Source organism: Cervus canadensis, chromosome 10 (genome assembly GCF_019320065.1).
Source record: "Cervus canadensis isolate Bull #8, Minnesota chromosome 10, ASM1932006v1, whole genome shotgun sequence".
In the NCBI taxonomy this organism is placed as follows: Eukaryota; Metazoa; Chordata; class Mammalia; order Artiodactyla; family Cervidae; genus Cervus; species Cervus canadensis.
This window is the reverse complement of record NC_057395.1, coordinates 62,000,119-62,021,399: the sequence shown is the minus strand read 5'-3', so window position 1 is coordinate 62,021,399 and position 21,281 is coordinate 62,000,119. Positions and strand designations below refer to the sequence as shown.

At 53.2% G+C, this 21,281-nt stretch overlaps 1 protein-coding gene and 1 non-coding gene across 2 annotated transcripts; both read left to right on the top strand.

Annotated features, from left to right (window-relative positions):
- Nucleotides 1–5,451: 5,451 nt before the first annotated feature.
- Nucleotides 5,452–5,524, top strand: TRNAG-UCC. The gene has a single exon. It is a non-coding gene; the product is annotated as a tRNA-Gly (tRNA).
- Nucleotides 5,525–10,674: 5,150 nt separating this feature from the next.
- E2F1 (E2F transcription factor 1) lies at nucleotides 10,675–20,172 on the top strand. The gene is made up of 7 exons (XM_043479576.1): nucleotides 10,675–11,087; nucleotides 15,784–15,874; nucleotides 16,258–16,477; nucleotides 17,273–17,425; nucleotides 18,304–18,418; nucleotides 18,514–18,739; nucleotides 18,856–20,172. The coding sequence occupies exons 1-7, from the start codon at nucleotides 10,827–10,829 to the stop codon at nucleotides 19,101–19,103; spliced, it is 1,314 nt and encodes a 437-aa protein (XP_043335511.1). The 5' UTR covers nucleotides 10,675–10,826; the 3' UTR covers nucleotides 19,104–20,172.
- The last annotated feature ends 1,109 nt before the right edge of the window (nucleotides 20,173–21,281 follow it).

Sequence of the window (21,281 nt, the reverse complement as noted above, 5' to 3'; positions counted from 1 at the left end):
GATGCAGTGAGCTGAGGGGCAGCAGAGCATGGTGGTTAAGGCTATCAGCTTTGGAACCCAGAGTGTCTGGGCTCAGTTCTGGTCCCGCTGGTTCCTTGTAAGTGACTTAACCATTCAGGGCCTCCGTCTTGTCATCTGTTAAACAGCCATTCTCATGGCACATGCCTTGGAGGGTGGTCTGGAGGATTAAATGATACGACAGCATATAAAGTAAGCACTTGATAAATGCCTGCTGCTGTTTCCAATGTATCGTCCAAATGTAAAAGGAAGCTTGGCCCCAAGGACTGCGGACACTGTGCTTTCAACCTGGCCCTCCCCGCCCCTCAGCTGAAGGTAAAAGCCTTGGCTGCCTGCCCCCATTCCTCCCGACGTCCCCCCACTGACGCTGGGGGTTGGCCGGCTCCCCCACCCACTGTCTCTGCTCTCTAAGAATAGGTTCCCCTCACAGATGGCATCTCTCTGGATCCTGCCAAAGCATCTGGTGCCTCCAACTGCTCACTCCAGGGAGGGAGGCAGTGTGGTCCTCATGCAGGACTAGAGCCGGCTTCTGGGAGGAGTTCCCACTCAGCTCCCTCCTGGCCCAGCCTCCCTGTCTGTAAGACCTGGAAAACCAGGATTGCCAGAGGGCTCTTGGCCCACAGTAGGCGCTCCATAAATGCTAGTTCCTGAAATAGCAGTGTTTTAACATGTGTCAATTAAGCACCTGCTACTTTCCTATGAGGTCTCTGACTTGCAAAGCTGTAAACAAAAATTTTTAAGCAATAATGCATACACAATAGTGCAAAACACAAATGGGTACAAAAAGTGTATAATAAGGAAGAGTCAAGTTCCCCCTGAACCTCAGCTCCACCTACCCGCCACCGCCCCAGCCAGGGGCGCCCCCATCCATACATTCTAGTGCACCTTTCATGCGAAATTCTCTGCACAACCACCCATCTTTGTCCTCTAAGAAGCTTTTACATTGCACTGTCATCTCAAGAACTCTTGGACATTCCTTCCTTGTTCTCTGCATGTTTGGTTTCTCTTTGATCAATAATCTGATATAAAAGTGAGTCCTGGAGTTCCCTGGCGGTCCAGTAGTTAGGGCTTGGCGCTTTCATTGCTAAGGGCACGGGTTCAATCCCTAGTCAGAAACCTAAGATCCTGCAAGCCGTGGGGCGTGAAAAAAAAAAAAAAAAAAGGTCAGTGTTAGTATTATATTTTTTAAAAAAGGGAGTCCTTTCTTTGAGCCAGTTCGTGTCCCCCTCAACCCCACCCCCAAGTCCCCAAATATCTCGGGCAGATCATCATGAAGATGAATCATCCTAGATGTCCTGAGCCTTGTCGTAGATGACACCCAAGATGAATGCCCACGGAACTCCAACTGAAAGGGGAAGGAAAAAGTTGAAGTGAATTTGAGGCCCTTCTGCTGCTCCTCTCCCAAATTAGAGGTTGTTTGCGGAACCCACGTGAGAGTGATGATTCACAAACCCAGGCTCCAAGAAGCTGCCTCCTCGGCTTCTCACGACTGCCGCCTTCCTCTCGGCAGGCTCCAGAAAGGATCCTGGAGATGGTGTTTCTGTCCACACTGTGCGCTCCTCCCACTCCCATGAGTGCGTGTTGGGTTTGTGAGATCAGGCTTTAACCTGACCCCCTCCTAAACCAGCACATCGTGCGGTGTCTACCTCTTGGAACCAATAGTCTATCTGTGACTGCAGGTGGGTTGCTTTCTATGAGGGTATTTATAAAAAGAAGTTTTTTTTTTCCTTCCCTTATCTTGTTGCAGATTCATAGGGATAGAGAGGATCTTCTTTCATCCTTGAAAAGCATTTTGGGTGCATGCGTGCTGAGTCATGTCCAACTCTGAGTGACCCTATGGGCTGTAGCCCGCCAGGCTTCTCTCTCCATGGGATTCTCTAGGCAAGAATACTGGAGTGGTTTGCCATTCCCTCCTCCAGGGAATCTTCCTGACCCAGGGATTGAACCCGCGGCTCCTGCATTGCAGGTGAATTTTTTACCACTGAGCCATGGGGAAAGCCCACATTTTGGATGAGACTGTGTTAAGTTTAGCCAGAGGCCTCCTGCAGGACTCACTCCTGGGACCGGAGGGCACAGGGGCCCAGCTCGAGGACAGAGGGAAAGCTGGGCTCCCCTCTGAGTACTGATTTTCGAGAGGGCTCCCTGCTCTCTGTTATAGGCCTGTGTGCTCATGAGTTCATAAACAAGACAGGACCAGGCAGCAGTGAAATGCAGGTCGTGAGGTTCCTGTTGGAAGCCTTGCTCTCCTGCTTTTCTGAGTTCTCCCTTCAGCCTCTCATGGGCTGGATGTCAGCTGAGAGAGATCAAAGTCATACGCATCAGCTCTTTTTTTTGCTCATGCTCCCCAGTTTGTGGGATCTTAGTTCCAACAAGGAGTTGAACCTGGGACCCCTGCAGCGGAAGCTTAGAGTTTTAACCACTGGACTGCCAAGGAACTCCCTACATCAGCTCTTTCAGGACACTCCTTTTCAGGGTGTCTTTTTTATGTGTGGTGAAGCCTATAGACCCTTCTCAAGAACTCTGCTTTTTTTTTTTAAAAGAATGTGGTTTTTTAAACCATGAATAGAATTACAAAAGACAACAATTATTGAATATTGAAACAATGATCATTATTTTTTATATGTGTGACTTAGTGATATTTTTTATGGCTGTGCTGGGTCTTCATTGCTGCTCGGGCTTTTCTCTAGCTGTGGCAAGCGGGGGCTGCTCTCTAGTTGTGGTGTGCGGGCTTCGCATTGCGGTGGCTTCTCTTGTTGCAGAGCATGGGCTCTAGGGTGCGTGGGCTTCAGTAGTTGCAGCTCAGGGTCTCCGTAGTTGCGGCTCCCAGACTCTAGAGCTCAGTAACTGTGGCACATGAGCTTAGTTGCTCTGAGGCATGTGGCATCTTCCCAGGTCAGAGATCCAGCTTGTGTCTCCTGCATTGGAGGGTGGAATCTTTACTGCTGAGAGTACAGGGCACCAGGGAAGCCCTGTGTGTTCTTTTTTAAACACATCAGATAAAAAGATCGAATGGCAGGTCCAAAACTACCAGGATGTCACAGGTGTCATAAGCATGAACAGTATCTTAGGATCCCTGGGGCAGCTGTGATAAGGAAGTACCTGTGATTTCTCTTGGTGATAAAGTCCCAAGTTGCTGCTAATTGGCCTCTGAATTGTTGCCTACATTTAAAATGGAAGGAAATGTTACATTTCAGTTAGAGACTAGTGAAAATATAGGTGTAATTTTTTTTCCTGTCCAAGTTCATGGAACTTGGGTTCATGAATCACAGTTTCAGAACTGCTTGAGGGTGGCCGAAAAGCTATGACAAACCTAGACAACGTATTAAATAGCAGAGACATCACTTTGCCGACAAAGGTCTGTATAGACAAAGCTATGGTTTTTCCAGTAGTCATGTACGGGTGTGAGAACTGGACCATAAAGAAAGCTGAGTGCTGAAGAATTGATGCTTTCAAACTGTAGTGCTGGAGAAGACTCTTGAGACTCCCTTAGACTGCAAGGAGATCAAACCAGTCAATCCTAAAGGGAATCAACTCTGAATATTCATTGGAAGGACTGATGCTGAAGCTTCAATACTTTGCCACCTGATGTAAAAAGCTGACTCATTGGAAAAGACCCTGAGGCTGGGAAAGATAAAGGGCAAGAGAAGAAGGGGGTGACAGAGGATGAGATGGTTGGATAGCATCACTGACTCAATGGACATGAATCTGAGCAAACTCTGGGAGATAGTGAAGAACAGGGAAGCCTGGCATGCTGCAATCCATGGGATCACAAAGACTTGGATACAGCTTAGCAACTGAACAACAACAGTCAATATTGGCTGAGTTCTTGCTCGGTACTAGGTACCTGGTGATATGGGAGACTAGGGTTTAGCAATGAAAAAAACAGTTCCTGCTCACCTGGGGTTTACCACCCATGGAGGGAAGACTAACGAATATACAGTTCAGAGTGGCAGGTGCCAGGAAGGCAGTGCAGTCGAGAACAGCAAGGTCTGTTTTCCAGGGAAGCCTCTCTGAGGAGGTGCTGTTTGCTCTGAGACCCAAATGATGAGGAGTGAGCCAGGCCGAGAGGTAGAGGAAGGGTGTTCCCGGCATAGGAGCTGCAAGGTGCACAGGCCCTAAGGGGGGAACAGCTGACAGCATTCCAGGACCTGCAGGAGGTCCGAGAGACTGGGACAGAATGGCAGGTGGGGGCTTCCCATAGTGTTGGAGCTAGAGCCCCAGAGGCTGGCTGGGCCCATCAGGCAGGCTTTGTGGGCTAGAGTGAGGGGTTTGGGTTTTCTTCTCAGTTTGACAGGCAGCCTTTGGCAGGTTTAAGCAGGAGAGTGATGTGGCTGTGATGTGATTTACATTTTGGAAAGATCCTTCTAGCTGTGCGTGGGGAACAGAACGTAGAGAGCCAGGCTGGCAGCAAGATCCAGTGAGGAGGCCAGGCAGGGGTCCCAGTGAGAGACCATGGCAGCCTGGACCAGGGTGGGGCCCTGGGGTGGAGAGAAGTGGGCAGATCTGGGGTATCATTTGCAAAGTGGCTCAGTGGCCCAGGACTTTTTGGAGGTGGGGATGAGAGAGACGGGTATAGCAAATGAACCCCCCCACCCCCGCCCAGCTGAGAAACAGACCTGGACCTTGCCCCCTCCCCTCGCCTCTTCAGCCCCCTGCAGCCCTCCACGGCCCCTCTGGGGCCAGCCACCCGCCCACGGGCCCCTGGCATGCGAGCTTCCCAGCTGGCCTTGATTGTTGTCACTCCCCAGGGAGTCATGGGAACACACTCCCCCTGCCCCCTGCGCCCCCCTCTTCCCAGACAGGGCCAGGCCCTAACAATGCCCCTCAGCCAGCCAGTGGCCTGGACACAATGCCCCTGTTTCGGTTCATTGCCAGCTCCAGGAGGCCTGCTGGGTTTCCTGGCCTGTTTGGCATATATATAACTCTGGCTTCCAGCAGGGATTTTTTTGTTGTGTTCAAGAAAAAAGGAGGAGAGGGAGGGAGAATATCTCAGGCTCCTCCTCTCTGAATATCTTAATATATTATGAAAAGCTTTTCTCTTCTCTTCCTGAGCTCTCTACTCCCCTCCCTGACCGCATTTGCCATGTGCCTGTCAACCCCGGGACCAAATGCAGGTCAGCAGGTGTCAGAAAGAAAATGAGCAAAATGAAAGAAAAGCAACTCGCTCCACCGTGGCCAGCCTCAAACGTGCTGGTGAGGCTGGAGGTGATGAGAAGAACGAGGCCTCTGAGGGGGCAAGCCCAGGGGCCCCGTGCTTTTCAGCCACCTTATCTCCGACTTCCAACACACCCTCCAAAATGAGGCACAATGTTTTATCTTGAGCCCCTAGGAAAGAGAAGAGCTGCTGACTAAAAATGGGCATGCCATTGATTGTATGATGCACCTCACTTTCAGAGCTGTTAAATGTGAAAAAAGAAAGTTTGATAGAGGACTTCCCTGGTGGTCCAGTGGTTAAGACTCTGTACTTCCACTGCAAGAGGCACGGGTTCAATCCCTGGTCAGGGAACTAAGATTCTCACCTGCCCCCTGGTGCAGCCAAAAAAAATTAATCAATTTTTAGAAAATGGTCTGAGAATCAGTGGAATATAGGATTGTCTCATCTACACACTTCATTGCCGTCCAAATGTGTTTTTCTCCTTGTCTCTGAGCCTAATAAAGTTTGGGAAGCGGTGCATGGATTGCTGCTTGAAACCTCGTTCTGCAGCCTAACAAGTTTTTTTCTTTTCTCATTTGGAAAAATTGGGAGGAGATGTAGGCAAGCTGCTCCAGTAATTCAGCCTTCATTCTTAGTAACTGCTGACATTTATTGAGGGCTCCCTATGCGCCAACTACTGCCCTAAGCCCTTTCATAACTCAGTTAATGTCCCTGCAGGCCTATAAGGTGAATACTGTGATCATTATTATTACCACCCCCATTTTACAGGTGAGAAAACAGAGCCCTTCTGCTTTAAGGGCTCCCCACCCCCTCACTGCAGCCCTGGTCAGGGCAGGCATGGCCACTGCGTCAGATTTTCTGTCTTTGGCTTGGAAAAGCATAATCCCACTGCAGAGGCTGGAGTGATAGAGAGAAAGGAAGAGGCACTGGGTGAGCCTTGGGGAGGAGCGGGGGTCCCCAGAGCTTGAGCTCATGGGATAATGGGGGCGCAAGGGAAGGGAGGCTTACTTATGGACCAGAGGCCTATCCACTTCCACTGACCTTGGACCCTCCGGCTGGACATTTGGACTGGCTGATGACCAAAGACTTAGCCAAGGCCACACATTTAGGCAACTGCTGGCTGGCACTAAATCCCATGAACACCCACTTCCCTTCCCTTCCACATCCACGTCTTCCGCAAAGAGGAGCCAGGCTGGTGCTCTAGTAATGTCACTAAGAGTAGTTAACATTTATTGGAGGCTTACTCAGTGCCAGGCGCAGGAATTAGGGACTGCAAACTCAGAGTGGCAGGGCAAGTAAGGTCATCACGTGAGGCAAGCCAGGCAGGGACTCTGGTTGCCTGGAGGGTCAAGGCTCTGACTAAATGGGGGACAGCCCCTGCTCAGTACCCTGAAGGCCTACCTGGCATTGCCAGATATTACTTTTTTTTTAAAGCCAAACATTTGGGCGTTCCCTTGTAATCGAATGGTTAGAATTCCACATGTCAGGGAATTAAGATCCTGCAAGCCATGCAACATGGCCAAAAAATTTTAAAAATCCAGATACTTAAATTTTTCTATAGCATGTCCCAATTTAAAATTTGTTTTAAAAGCTAATTCATCCCACTGAAAAAATAAATAAATAAATAAATAAAAAGAAAGTGGAAGAAAACGAAAAAAAATAAATAAAATAAAAGCTAATTCATAATTCAGGGAAAGAATACTTTGAGCAAATTAAATCCGGCCTGTGGGCCAGTTTGCAAACTCTGCTTGTCTTGTTTTCTCATTGAACCCTGACACCCATTCTGTTGAGGAGCCCCTGCCCCTTGTTCTATGAAGGAGGCAAGCAGAGCTCTTCAGGGAGGTAAATCACTTACCCATCTGGTCAAGCCACACAGTGGGGGTCTGCCCGACTCCCAAGGCTTGCTCCTATGTGAGACAGCCTCCCGAATGGGTGAGAGGCCTGTGTTCAGACACAGCCAGGACTGGCACCGTGACAGAACGTCTCCAGAGACAGTAAACCGTCAGTCAAACCATTCAGTGTAGTGACAAGGGATCATTCGAGATGAATGTAATGTTGCAGACGTAAAACTCCCCACCTCCTTCTGCCAAAACTCAACAATGGATGTCTCTGTGCCTCTTAATAAAATGAAGTCCCCACAGAATCATTTCTCCCAATTATGTATTCCTTATAATAATGGGATGCTCATGTTTGGAGATTTTTTTTTAAGCTATGAATGTACGTTTAGGGGAGTTGGTGTATGCGGAATAAATAGCTTTGAACCATTTGTGTCGCTTGTCAAACTTCTTAATGAGCATATTGTGCAGATACATAGAAATAATTCTGACTCTCCCATTGGAGGGTGAGCTCCAGGAGTCAGAGATGAGTGTCTTGGTTTCAGCTGGTCCCCCAAGCACCTGGCACAATGTCGGATACATAGCAGGGGCTCAGTAAATATTGAATGGAGACTGGGGAGTGGATTGAATGAGTAAGGCTCAGAGGAAGTGAACGGACTTGTCCAAGGTCACAGATTTGGATTCTCGTTTACATCCACCTGATTTTAGAAACCCACGCCGTCACTCCTCCACCAGCCTGCCTCTTGGAAAGAGGTCTTCAGGCAAAGGATCGTGGCTCCAGGAGCTTCCACCCCTTTGGACTCCTCTTGAGTTAGGACTTGAGGAAGGTGGAGATGGACAGGGAGCCCCTGTTAATTAAGCTACTATCCACATAATACCTTTTGGAAACCACACATTGTACTCTTAACAGCCCTGAGGCTGACCCTGGGGTATTTACGGAGGGGTCATAGGGGAAGGGCAGGCCCTGGGTTTTACAGTGGAAGACTTCTATTCTGCTGTGTGACCTTCAGCGGCGAGTGCCCCTCTCTGAGCCTCCTTTCTGCGCCATGTAGATAAACGAGCTTCACTTATTTATCAGGTCGAAAGGGATCATCAGTGGAAATGGCTGCCCAGTAATTGAGGATTTTTTTTTTGAAGTCTGAGAACTGTTGAGAACAGGCTTATCAGGATATGTCGGACTTGGGGCTAAGAGGCTCTATCTTAGAAAGCCTTTGCTGCTTTCAAGTGGGTATTAATAGATGCAGAAGGCCCTTATCTCTGAGTTCACACTGGAAATTCTGCTCTTCACTCCTTTTTGCTATAGGACAGGAGAGCTTGTGGGAAGGAGGGTACCTGCTTTGACCTAGGAGATTGTGTACTGGAATCCTTTAGGGAGGGCAGGGCGTTGAAAATCCCCAGGCTTTGGTCTTACCAAGTCTGAATAATAAGCTTTTTCATTGACTAGGTCAGCTCATGCCCTTTAGGTCTCAGTTTCCTCATCCTAAAACGGGGCAGTGATAATGGTATCTGTCTTCCTTCACCAGCAACCAGTACAGTGCTTAGTATATAATAGGTGCCTGATAAATGTTTGCTGAATGACTGTTGGGCATGAGAGGGCTTCACAGAATGGATGTTACTGTTGTTGAGCTCCTTTGGGAATGTGTGAAGGAAGGAAATTCCCTCTGGAGTGGGAATGTTGCTGGCTTCTCTCACCCTCTTGTCAGGATCTGGCTTGGCTATTTAGAATGAGACCTACCATTCTAGTGGGAGCTTCTCGAACCGGGGAGGGAGGAGGGGGACAGGCCAGCCCCGGGGCTGGGAATCCATTGCCTGCCAGATTGTGTCACTGGCTGGTTTCACTCCTGAATGGGCTTCAGTTTTCCCTTCTGTACTGTAAGAAGCTTATTTAGTCTCTCTGGGCCTTTCTAGTGCTCATATAGTCTGGGATTTGCGATGAGTAATTTCACAAACTGCTTAGGAAACTCCTGGTGTGTTCCTAAACCACCTCATCTTAATAGTTTTTGAAACACTTTCAGATCCCTTATACTTTTCATACACATGGCAACCCTGGAAGGTGAGGTGGGGGAATAGCAGTGAACCCATTTTACAGATGAGGAAACAGGCTATGAAGTGACTGCAAGGTACTATAATTTGAGGCTGCCCCACACATTTTGGTTATACAAGTACACCGATTGGTTCTGTGGGTACACATGTACAATGTGAACGTACATAAAAGTCACCTGGCATGAGGGTAGGGGTTTGTTTGTGAAAATGATTCCTGGGCACTTAGATTCTAAATTGGCAGGGATGGGGTGGGCCCATAGTTAACAAGCACCCAGGTGATTCTGAAACCTGGGACATTCCAGGTAGCCTCCAGTGTGAGCCTGATTCTTTTTTACAGCCCTTCTCAGCATCTACTGTGGATCAGGCCAGTGTTGGGAAGAGGCCCTATTGGAGCTCCCAGTCTGATAAGGAAGGCAGATAAATCCAGTGTGCACTCAGTGCTGGAACAGAGGTGGGGGTGGACAATGGAGGAAGCGGATAACTTCAATACCTGAGTGCTCCCTGGAAGAAGTGATATTTATACGGGGCCTAGGGATCTCACTCTTGATTGCGTCTTAGCTTTTTTTTTTTTCCCCTGATGGGTCAGTCCCCACCAGATGGCAGGCAAGTTCATAGAAATCATCAAGCCTTTTACATCTCTGCCCTCAGTGCTGGCACAGAGCCTGGCATAGAGGAGAGGACAGTATTGCTCAAATCAGCTGATCTGAGCAATGAGAAATGGCTGATGGAGAGGTCCCAGGGCCTCCGGATTAAATGCATTTTCATGCTCAGCATACTCACCTCCTCCCTTTGTGAGATCTAACATGGAATTAATAGTGAAAATTCCACATCATGTTGTAAATGCTTGTTACCTATTTCCCTCTTCCCTTTTTCACTAAACTGTGAGTTCCTTAGCGCCAGAAGTCAAGAATGGGGCTTACAGCCGGCTCTCAAAACGTTTGTTGAATGAGTGAATCAGTTTAAGCAGAAGTTGTGCATTGGATACTGAAGAGTTTCCAGCTATAGGAGGGCTTGTAGAAAAGCCCAGAGCTGTATTGGGCCAGACATCCCTCCCCATTTTCCGACAGCTCCCTTCTGCTTGGGCTCTGGGTGAGAGGAATAGGGTGGGCACACGATTTGAAAGTGAACGGCTTTGGTGAGGGAAGTTGAGGGAGATGTGGCTGGAGCTTGGAGGTGGGCCTGAGAAGCCAGAAGAGAGGAGAGGCAGTTTCTAGAGATCTGGCCGAGGGTGTTGGGGCCACAGGTGAGAGATCTCGGCGTCACGTGGGGGTCTGCTGACGTTGAGATATGCTTAATGGACATTCTGTCCTCAATGTCTCCACTCAGAGGCATCGGCCAGAAGGGGGTGCGTCGGGGAGGGGGTGGGGCCACCACTCCTCGGACAGGGGTCCTCCCCTCTGAGGGCGGGGAGTGCGAACGCGCCTGGCACCGCCCCGACAAAGCCTGCGCGCGCCCCGACCCGCGATTGGCCGTGCCGCCTCGCGCCGCCGCCCCGTCCCGCCCTCCGCCGCCGGCCCGGCGCGCTGCAGCCAATGGACGCTGTCGCCGTCGCCTCCGTCACAGTCCGGGCAGCCAATGGTGGTAGCGCTCGGCGGCTCGTGGCTCTTTCGCGGCAAAAAGGATTTGGCGCGTAAAAGTGGCCGGGACTTTGCAGGCAGCGGCGGCCGGGGGCGGAGCGGGATCCGGAGCGGGATCTAGCCCTCGCCTCGGCCTGCAGCCATGGGCCCGCGCCGCCGCCGCCGACTGCCACCCGGGCCGCGCGGGCCGTGAGCGCCATGGCCGTGGCCGGGGCCCCCGCGGGCGGCCCTTGCGCGCCGGCGCTGGAGGCCCTGCTCGGGGCCGGCGCGCTGCGGCTGCTCGACTCCTCGCAGATCGTCATCATCTCCACGGCGCAGGAAGCCAGCGCCCAGCCGGCCCCCGCCGGCCCCGCCGCACCCGCCGCCGGCCCCCGGGACCCTGACCTGCTGCTCTTCGCCACTCCGCAGGCGCCCCGGCCCACACCCAGCGCGCCGCGCCCCGCGCTCGGCCGCCCGCCGGTACGGACACCAGGGACACTGGGCCGAGTGCGCTGCCTTGGACCCCCACGCAGACCCGGGCGGGGCGCGATGTTTGGCCCGGCGGCAGCGGGGGCGGGGGAGGGTGGGCTGAGGCGCCCAGGCTGGGCGGTGCCGAGCCTGGGTTGGGCCTCGGGGCTCCGCCCTGGGGTGCGGGGTGACCTCGGGCCAGTCCTTGTTTGCTGCTCTGTGCTCTGGGCCTCAGCTTCCTCGCCAGAGCAGACTCAATGATAATAATGGTCCACGTGTATTCAGCTGTCGCTGACTGCATGCCAGGCCTCTGGCTGACTTCAAGGCAGCTAAAACTCACATCCATGCTGTGAGCTCGGTGTTGTCACTGTGCCCATCTGAACTGTGCCCAGAGAGGGGAAGTGGCTTGCCCCCTGGTCACAAGGCTGCAAGTGGGATTTAAACTGAGGCCTGCTGGCTTCAGACCAGAACTTGTGGCTGGGTGGTGGGCATGGCTGCTTGGGGAGGTCAAAGGGGGGTATTCTGGGACCAGACCGTAGAGGAGCCATTGAGGAGACCCTCCTTCCTGCCTCTGGGACTGCCAGGTGCAGGCCTGGCCCTCCGGGCCTCTGGGGACAGGCTGCCTGGCTGGGAGGCCTTCTCTGCAGGGGCGGGGGTGACTGGGCCAGCTGCTGATCCCCTCCCTCTGCCTGTCCTTCCATCTGCCACCCTCCACCCTCCCAGGCCCTGGTTGCCATGGAACCTCATTAATCAGGCAGACAGACCCCGGGGCCCCAGTGGAAGTCCTGGGTGGGCTAGGCCTCTGGGAGCTGGAGAGGAGGCCCCCAGTGCCAGGAGAGAGTAAATGCCCCAGGGAGATCCCTTGATAAAGTGCTCCCTGCACAGCAAGAGGCTAAAGACAGTTGAGACTAGGGGGCCCAGAGAGGTGTCTGAATTAGGGGGTGGGGGGAAGGAGGGGGCGGAGGCCTAGAGCTTGGTCCTGTGGGCTGCAGGACAGGGCGTGGAGACCAGTTTGACTGGTGTAGCCTCTGGGTAAAGCTAGGGCATGGATGGGCAGGCAGGATGGGGTCTCAGCACAGTTGGCTGAGCAAGTTGAGGCGGGGAGGCAGGGCCCAGGGCAAGGAGGTGGAAGCGCAACCGCTGACTGGAGGCCTGGGTAGCAGCTGGTCCCTGAGGCATCCCAACAAGGTTCCCCCGACCCCTTTGGCCCCCTGCCCAGTACATCCTTCCTTCCGGAATCACTGAAATGCTAATAATAACAATAGGAGGCACCATTGTTTTGAGACTGTTTTGTGAGTTAGGCCATGTGCCAAGCACTTTACCCAGTTAACTTGTTTAACCCTGTCAACAACTTTCCCGTTTTACAGATAGGGAAGCTGAGGCTTAGAGATGTTACAACCTTCCCTGGTGAGTCAGCTCATGAGTGGTGGGACCAGTCCAGATTTCCTGAGTGGTTAACTGCTGGCAAGCCTTAACTTCCTGGAGATGCTAATAGAGATTGAAGGAAGCCCAGGGTCCCTTCCTCCTAATGAGTGAGAGGGAGGGAAGTTGCACAGGGTGGGTCCCCCGATTGGTCTCCTGTACCCCAGCAACCTGTCCCTGCAGGTACCAGCTTGGAGCCTGAACGAATAGCCTCCATTTAGCTGATTGACAGGTGCTTAGGCCTAGGGCTGTCCTGCCCTTGGCCAATGGAGCTTCAGGCTTAGAGGGCCAGCCAGGGACTGGGATCAGGAGGTTTGCCCTCTGCTCCCGGGGTGTCAGGGGCAGCGTCATTGGATCTGAACATTTCATTCATTCAGCAGTTTTTAGTGAGTGTCTCTGAGGTTCTAGGCACAGAGGCAAGTAAAGAGCCTCTGCCGTCACAGTACTTAAGGGCCAGTAGGCGTTTTCTGCCATGAGGGTGGGTAGGGCCCGGTACCACCTTGCTGCTGTAGTCCAGAAACATGGGCCCAGCTTTTGCCGTCCAACACCCCCTAACATCATACCTGTGAGTAGCCACTGGCTATCTGAGCTGTGGCTTCCACTCACCCTCTGCACTAGCATTTGTTTGGGGGCAGTCCTTGAAACAAGCTACAGGCTCAGCTTCTGCACAAGTGCACATTCATTGAGTGCCTCCTGCCTACAAGGCTCTGCAATTCAGCCATTCCTTCTGGCTCTTCCTGTCCACATCTCCCCTGTTGTCATGGCTCTTAAAAAACAAACTGAATATAATACATATTTCCTATAGAAGAAGAGATAAGAAAGTTGAGGGGGACAAGATCCCCAGCCCCATCCATTTTTCCTTTTTTCTCTTCCAGAGTCTGCTTTTTTCTTTTTTTTAAGGTGGTTATGACATCTTTCTAAAGTTTTAGAAATTGAAGTTTTTCACTTACTTCTGTGTTCCAAAAGCACATCATCCCCACTTTAGAGACAAGGCAGCAATTCCTCAGGTCCTCGCCCTGATACCAAGGTTACTCCTGAAATGGATTCTATAATAATACAAACTGAAGCAGAGAAAATGGTTTCATGAGCTTTTTAATCCCCAAAAGGGATCACATAAATGCATTGCTTCGTAACCATGTTTTTCTTGTCACTATGTCTTTGGGAGAGTTTTGTATCAACCTGCCCCCATCCTTCTTGACAGCAGTGTGGTATTCCAAGGGCTGGATGAACCAGTTTTTGTGGCCTCTCCCATGGATAGGTATTTGAGTCATCTGGATTTCTTTCATCCCTGCTTTTTGGGTCCCTGTGCCTGCATCTTTGGAGAACAGCGGCAGAGATGGGCATCTGTCTGCCTGAGTGTGGCATGGATCCACCTTCAGCTCGGGCACCCTTTTGAGGGGGCAGGAGGGAGGCAAAGGGTGCGGTTGGCTGGAGCATGCTAGGGTTCAGGGCTTTGGCGTGAGGCTGGAGAGCGAGTATGTTGTGGTTTGGCCTGCGGGAGCCTGGCTTCCGGATGAGCCTCTGCCCAGCCCACTGAGGTTCGAATCCTGACTCCACCTCTCATTGTGTGACCTCTGCGAGGTGCAGACTCCTCAGGAAGTGGAAGTCATCAGAACCCCTGCTGCAAGGCGGCTGGAGGTTGTGGGTGATCACATGCAGGTGAAGCGGTTACCTAGCGGTGCTCAGGACACAGGAAGCACTCAGCATGCATTAGCTCTGATATTGGCAGACGCCTGAGGAAATCACGAGTGCCTGCGTGAGAGGGGAGTGTCTGAGTCCGGCAGCATGTGGGGTGGTTCATTCAGCAAACACATGCTGATGCCCAGACCCTGCGTGCAGAGGTTATTCAGACCCAGTGCCAGCCTCCAAGGGGCTCCCTGGCCTCTGGGTGAGACTAACACACCTGCAGAAATTTGTGGTGAGAGACCGTGTGGGGAAGGGTTGGGTTTGTGGTGGTCCTGAGGGAGAAGAGGCTCCATTTCTATTGCGCGATTGACTGGAAAGACTGAGGTGATGAGTAAGGTGCCTCTCTATGGAGGGGGAAGCGTTGGTGTGAACTGGGAGGGAGGGAGGCGAGGGCCAGCCAGGGAGGGACCAGCATGGGCTAAGGCTTGGAGGCGCAGGTCTGTGCAGAAACTCAGAAGCTCAGCAGAAGTTCCTGTGGAGAAGTGGTGGTGGGTGAGGATACTAAGGTGGACGGGACCGATGGAGGCAGGGAGACCAGTGGGAAGATAGCTGGATGGACCAGATAGGAGGTGCCAGTGGCTGTGGTGATGGGATTTTTGGCAGCTAGATGCGATGAGGGCACTGGGTGGGCCTGAACCAGGTTCCAGCTCAGGAAACCCTGTGGGTGGCAGAGGGGCAGGGACAGCTGGTTTGGGTCAGGATATGAGGGAGATGCCTGTGAAGTCCCCGGGGCAGTCTCCATCCTTGTGCGGGAATCCTGGCTCTGGCACTTCCTGCCTGTATCACCTTGAGTCTTTCTGGGCTTGGGTTGTCCTACCTGTAAAATGGGGCCGTGATTGTGCTGCTGTATTCACAGACAAATCAGAAACCAGAGAGGTAGTGACTCATTCAGGGGATCTGTATCCCAACGGCTTAAAACATCAGACATTTGTTATCCTACAGTTTCTGAGGGTGGGACATTCAGCGGTGACTTGGCTGGGTGCTTCTGGCTGAGGACCTCTTCTGAGGTTAATGCCAAAATGCTGGCCCGGCTGCAGTCATCAGAAGGCATGACCAGGGTTGGAGGATGTGCTTCTAATCCTGCCCGTGTTGCCGCTGGGCGCGGGGATTTAGGTGGGCCTCCTTAGGGCTAGTGAGTGCGTGTGTGACACAGCCACTAGCTCCAGCCACGAGGGAGGGATCCAATAAAGGGCCAGGAGGACGCTTCAGTGCCTGTGTGACCCTGTCTCAGAAGTGACACACCGTCACTTCCACCACATTCTGTTCATTAGAAGCGAGTTACTGAATCGGGCCCATACTTAAGGGGAGGAACATCAGGCTCCATCTGTTGAAAAGAGGAGAAGCAAAAAAATGTGCAAACTACCACAGGTCCCCCGGGGAGGTAGTGGTGGAACTGGGGCTTGAACGTCTGCCTTCCGGTTGAGTGTTCTGTCCTGTGGGGAAGGATCGTGCTGCCTGGGACCTCCCGCTCACTCACACTCTTGGGCATCCTGGTAGAGTGACGGGCAGGGGGCGGCCCAGGAGCACCCGGTCCTCAGCCAGGTCTCTTGTGGCCCCACTCTCCTGGTTACTGGGCATCCTCCCATTGTTTTTGCCATAGGTGAAGCGGAGGTTGGACCTGGAAACTGACCATCAATACCTGGCCGAGAGCAGCGGGCCAGCTCGGGGCAGAGGCCGCCACCCAGGAAAAGGTACCCCCAGGGCTTGGGCTCGGGCAGGCCCCCTGGCCAGACCCACATTGAGGGGGCGTGGACAGACAGGCGTGCTTGCAGAGTAAGCTCTGGTCTGTCAGGCCTGGGTCTGATCCAGGCCTCGGGGGGCCCCAAGGGGCAGCTGGAGTGGCCGCCTGGCATGGCTTCCCCACGCCCTAGGGGGTGGGAAGTTCCCCAGCGGGAAGAGGAATGCTGTGGTTGGCAGGCAGCAGCCATGGGGCCTCCCTGCTTGGCCTTACCAAGGGGAAGGAACCATCTGCCCCCTCCCACCCCCACCCTGCCATCCTCCTGCCCTGCTGTTGCCAGGGGGCCCAGTATGGCTGGGGGTGGTGCTGAGGGACTTTGTCCTGCCTGGCCCCCAGGTGTGAAGTCCCCAGGGGAGAAGTCACGCTATGAAACATCGTTGAACCTGACCACCAAACGCTTCTTGGAGTTACTGAGCCGCTCGGCTGACGGGGTGGTCGACCTGAACTGGGCGGCCGAGGTGCTGAAGGTGCAGAAACGGCGCATCTATGACATCACCAACGTCCTGGAGGGCATCAAGCTCATCGCCAAGAAGTCCAAGAACCACATCCAGTGGCTGTAGGTACCAGCGGACAGGAGGGTAGGCGGAGACCCCAGGCGGGCCGGGCCAGAGGCGCTGAGAGCCATACCTGCTTGTGGCTGCCCACGTCCCCATCTTATGGCTGGGCAAACCAAGGTTTAGAGAGGAGAGCTGGCTTCCATGAGGTGATAGATGCAGGAAAGAACACAAATCTTACATATCTAGCTCAGCGCAACTTTCCATTTCTTCACCTGGGTAACCACCATCTGGATAAGGATAAGGAACATTTCTAACACCCCAGAAACTTCCTGTGTGCCCCTTCCCAGACACTGTCCCTTCCTCATACCACCCAGGTGACCGCTATTCTGGCTTCTGTTGCTGTTGATGAGCTTGGCTAACACAATTGTTTTATTCTGGTTAATGCTTAGTTTTTTTTCCCGTTTTCGCCTCTTTCCCTGGATCTTATTCCACTCTGACACATTTGTGTTTTCAGTTTTGGGTAGATATTCCATTCTACATCGATTTATTTATTTTCTTTTCACTTGATATGTCTTACAAATGCTTCCATTTTTGCATCTAATGCATTCATGTCTTTTTACACAACTACAGAGTGTTCCACGGTGCCCTCGTGTACTTATCCAGGCCCCTACAAGGGCCACGTGGGTGTTCCCAGACATTCAGACCCGACTCTGAATCCAGCCAGTCTGCCTTGGAAGCCCGGCTGAGGAGCCAGGCCATGAGGGGCAGGGGGCAGCAGCAGACTGGTTGCTGAGGGTCACAGCTCCAGGGAAGAGGGCTGGGAGCTGCTGACCCCTCCCGTTGCCTCCCGCCAGAGGCAGCCATGCAACGGTGGGGATCGGCGGGCGGCTTGAAGGATTGACCCAGGACCTCCAGCAACTGCAGGAGAGCGAGCGGCAGCTGGATCACCTGCTCCACGTCTGCACCACACAGCTGCGTCTGCTCTCCGAGGATGCTGACAGCCAGCGATATCCTTGAACTGCCTGGAGGGTGACCAGGGCCCCATCCAAGTGGGAATGGAGGGGCTTACCCTGGGCCCTGGATTCAGGAGAGGGTTCTGGCTTTGGATACTGGTCCTGGCTCAGCATTCACTCATGGTGTGACACTGGACAAGTTACTTAACCTCTCTGAGTCTCAGCTTCCTCTGGAAAAGGGGGAAAACAATCCTGTTTCAAAGCTATACAGATTAAAACCAGAAAAGCTAGTATCAGTAATAACGCATTTATTTAATACAGGGATTCAATACCTGGTTGTAGCTTCAAGGTTAGAGTTGCTTTTATTTACAAAAATAGAAACTTTATTTTGAAAGAAGTTTATACGTTTTGGAGATAACGGCTCAGACGTTAAAGAATCTGCCTATAGTGTGGGAGACCTGGGTTCAATCCCTGGGTCAGGAGGATCCCCTGGAGAAGAGAATGGCAACCTATTCCAGTATTCTTGCCTGGAGAATCCCATGGAGAGAGGAGCTTGGTGGGCTGTAGTCCATGGGGTTACAGAGTCAGACATGACTGAGCAACTTAACACTCTCACACACACACTAATTGACATCAAGGTCATAGGTCAGAATAAATTCTTAGGACTATGCCTGGATTTAAGTAATTTTTATGAAATGATTATAGGCAGCCATCATTACCTTGAGATTTAATAGGCAGCGTGATCTCATTGTACGGATGTAGAAGCAGGCTTAAGGGCATGAGATCTGCTTGAGCACCAACCATGTGCCAGCCCCTGGAGTGGGCGATGTAGAGGACAGGAGTGACTAGGCAGGGATGGGCTCTGTCTTCTGAGCTGTCTGGGTGGGTGGCCCCCAAAGGCCAAAGATCATGTGGTCCTTGACTCCACCAACCCTGGCCTATGTGACCTGCCAGGACCTTCGGAGCATCGCAGACCCTGCAGAGCAGATGGTCATGGTGATCAAGGCCCCCCCTGAGACCCAGCTCCAAGCCGTGGACTCCTCGGAGGTGAGACCTGGGAGTCTAGACCAGACCAGGATGGACCGGGCTGGGCTGGTAGTCCAGCTGAGCCTTGGTTTACCCTGCCTGCTACCTCCACCCAGACCTTTCAGATCTCCCTTAAGAGCAAACAAGGCCCGATCGACGTTTTCCTGTGTCCTGAGGAGAGTGTGGGCGGAACCAGCCCTGGAAAGACCCCGTCCCAGGGGGCAGCTTCTGGGGAGGAGGACAGGGCAGCTGACCTTGCCACCGCAGTGCCACCACCACCATCGTCACCCTCCTCATCGCCTGCCACGGATCCCAGTCAGTCCCTGCTCAGCCTAGAGCAAGGTTGGTGAAGGCAGGGTGGGCCGGGTGGACCGGGCCCCTCCCAGGTGGGTGGGCAGGTGTGTCAGCCCCTCCCCACTGGGGTGTCCCTGGCCTGTGATGCTCCCCCGTCTCCCCAGAACCTCTGCTTTCCCGGATGGGCGGCCTGCGGGCCCCCGTGGACGAGGACCGCCTGTCCCCGCTGGTGGCGGCCGACTCACTCCTGGAGCACGTGAGGGAGGACTTTTCCGGCCTCCTCCCCGAGGAGTTCATCAGCCTGTCTCCCCCCCACGAGGCCCTCGACTACCACTTTGGCCTCGAGGAGGGTGAGGGCATCAGAGACCTCTTCGACTGTGACTTTGGGGACCTCACTCCCCTGGATTTCTGACAGGGCTCAGGGGGACCAGGGCCTCCTGAGATGCCCACCCCATCTCTGCAGCCCTGGAGCCCCCCGCCCCTGGCCGTCCTAGCCTAATTGGAAACGTTTAATTTATGCCCCTCTCTCCTACCTCCAGAGGCTTCTAGCTCTGGAGTCTGGCTCCTGCCAGGAGGCTGAGCAAGCCAGGAAGGGAAGAATTCTGTTTGTGGTGTGTTTGTGCATGCACCCAACCCCCGACGTGTGTGTCCACGGGGTGAGTGGTGTGTGAGCATGTATGTGTGCATGTCCCGGGGAATGAAGGTGAACACATCTGTGCGTGCACTGAAAACACGCCCCAGTGTGTCCACGTGTGTGTGCATGAGTCCATGTGTGCGCGTGGTGGGGGCTCTAACTGCACTTTTGGTCTTCTTGCTCCAGGGGCCCCACGAGGCCCAGGGTGGCCACCTGCCCCCAGAATCCTGTGTGCTGACCAGGCCAGGTGGAGAGGCCTTGGCCTGCTTGTTGGCAGGGCAGCGAGAGCACTTCTATCGTCTTAAAGGTTTTTCTGATTGAAGCTTTAATGGAGCGTTATTTATTTATCAAGGCCTTTTTGGCAAGCTTGGGGCATCAGCAAAGGGTAGGAGGGATGTGGGACTGGTGCCGCAATTCCCTTACCCCCTGAGCGAGGGCAGGGGTCCCTGAGCTGTTCTTTGCCCCACTCCGAAGGAGCTGAGGCCTGAGTGGTTTATTTATTCAGAAAGCGAGGGAGGGAGATACAGACTGACTGACTGACAGCCATGGGTGGATCGAGGGGGTGGTCCCTCCCCGTGGGGTCACTGCAGGGCCCCAGCTGCCCCCAGGATGGATGTGAGATGGGAGAGGTGAGTGGGGGACCTTCACTGACAGGGTGGGCGGGAGGGGTGGGGTGAAGGGCCTCCCCCCCCAGCCCAGACCACAGGGGCCCTTCCTGTGGCGTTTGAAGTGCCCCCTCCACCCCACTTCTTGCTCTGCCCCACCCTCCAATCTGCACTTTGATTTGCCTTCCTAACAGCTCTGTTCCCTCTGCTTTGGTTTTAATAAATATATTGATGGTGTTTGGGCCGGGTTTGGGGACTGTGTATTGGGAGCAAGTCTGTGGGTGGGAGAGGTCAAGGTTGCTGGCATAATGACCGTCCCCTACGTTCCGTTTCCCTGTCCCTGCCTGGTTTCATTTTATTTGAGCCTCACGGCCCCAAGAATGATCAGCTTCATCACCTTTTTTAAAATCCTAATTAAAAAACTGGTCCAGTAAAGTAAGCAATGAATTCCCTTTTTTCCCAGCCACAGAGAGGCCATCCTGATCAGTTGGCTGTGCTCCTTCCAGATGTTTCTGGACATTTGTAAACAGGCAGCAGATAATTACAACCGGCTGATTCTGTGTCAGGTTCTGGGGACACGTGTTCCTTCCCTTTGTGGAGCTCTCAGAATCTGCTGGAGGAAACTCAAATAAATGAGAGAATCAGGGAGGGCTTCCTGGAAAAGGTGGTGCCCGACCTAAAGCTGTAGGATAGTAGAAATTAACTGAGAAGGAAGAGGAAGAATACAGCAAGCAGGAGAAGGCAATATGGGCCCAGGACCTGAGAGAAACCAGGGTGGCTGGAGCCTGAGGTGAGGGACAGAGTGGAGAGACATTCAGTCTTGGGCTTTATTCAGGGGGAGAGAACTGGTGAGCCAGAGAGGAGTAATGCTCCCTTTTCATGTTGTAAAAGCTTCCTCTGGCTGCAGCGGGGGATGATAGATTGAAGAGGGGGATCCATGGTAGGGGCGGGAAGTCTGAGTTGAGCTTGAGCGTGGAGGGTGACTGGCAGGCGGTCCACACGGATCTGTTTAGCACACCCTTAGGTGGGCTTTCTCGGAGCCGACCTCTATTTTAAGGCCTCACTGTCAGTCCCCGAAACAACCTGATCTTCCCTTACTCCCATTTTGCAGAAGGTACACTCACAGGTGCAGGTGCTTGCGGGTTTTGCCCACCAGGTGGCGCGCCTGTGCTCCCGCAGTTTACTCGATGCTGTAAAGATGTGGGGACCCGCCCTCAGTGGGCACGCGCAGCCCCTCCTGTCCTGTTCCTGGCTGTGTAATATTCCACACCGGCCGTCATTCGCTTAGCCGGTCCCCAGAAGGGACTGACCCCTTGGGTGACTTCTCCCCATTGGCCGCCACCCCCGGAGA

Excerpts from the sequence above, each read along its gene's own strand:
- E2F1 (XM_043479576.1), top strand. The coding sequence starts at position 10,827 with ATGGCCGTGGCCGGGGCCCCCGCGGGCGGCCCTTGCGCGCCGGCGCTG. Across the intron at positions 11,088-15,783 it reads CCGCGCTCGGCCGCCCGCCG|GTGAAGCGGAGGTTGGACCT; the intron begins GTACGGACACCA and ends TTTTTGCCATAG. Across the intron at positions 17,426-18,303 it reads GAGGATGCTGACAGCCAGCG|CCTGGCCTATGTGACCTGCC; the intron begins ATATCCTTGAAC and ends GACTCCACCAAC.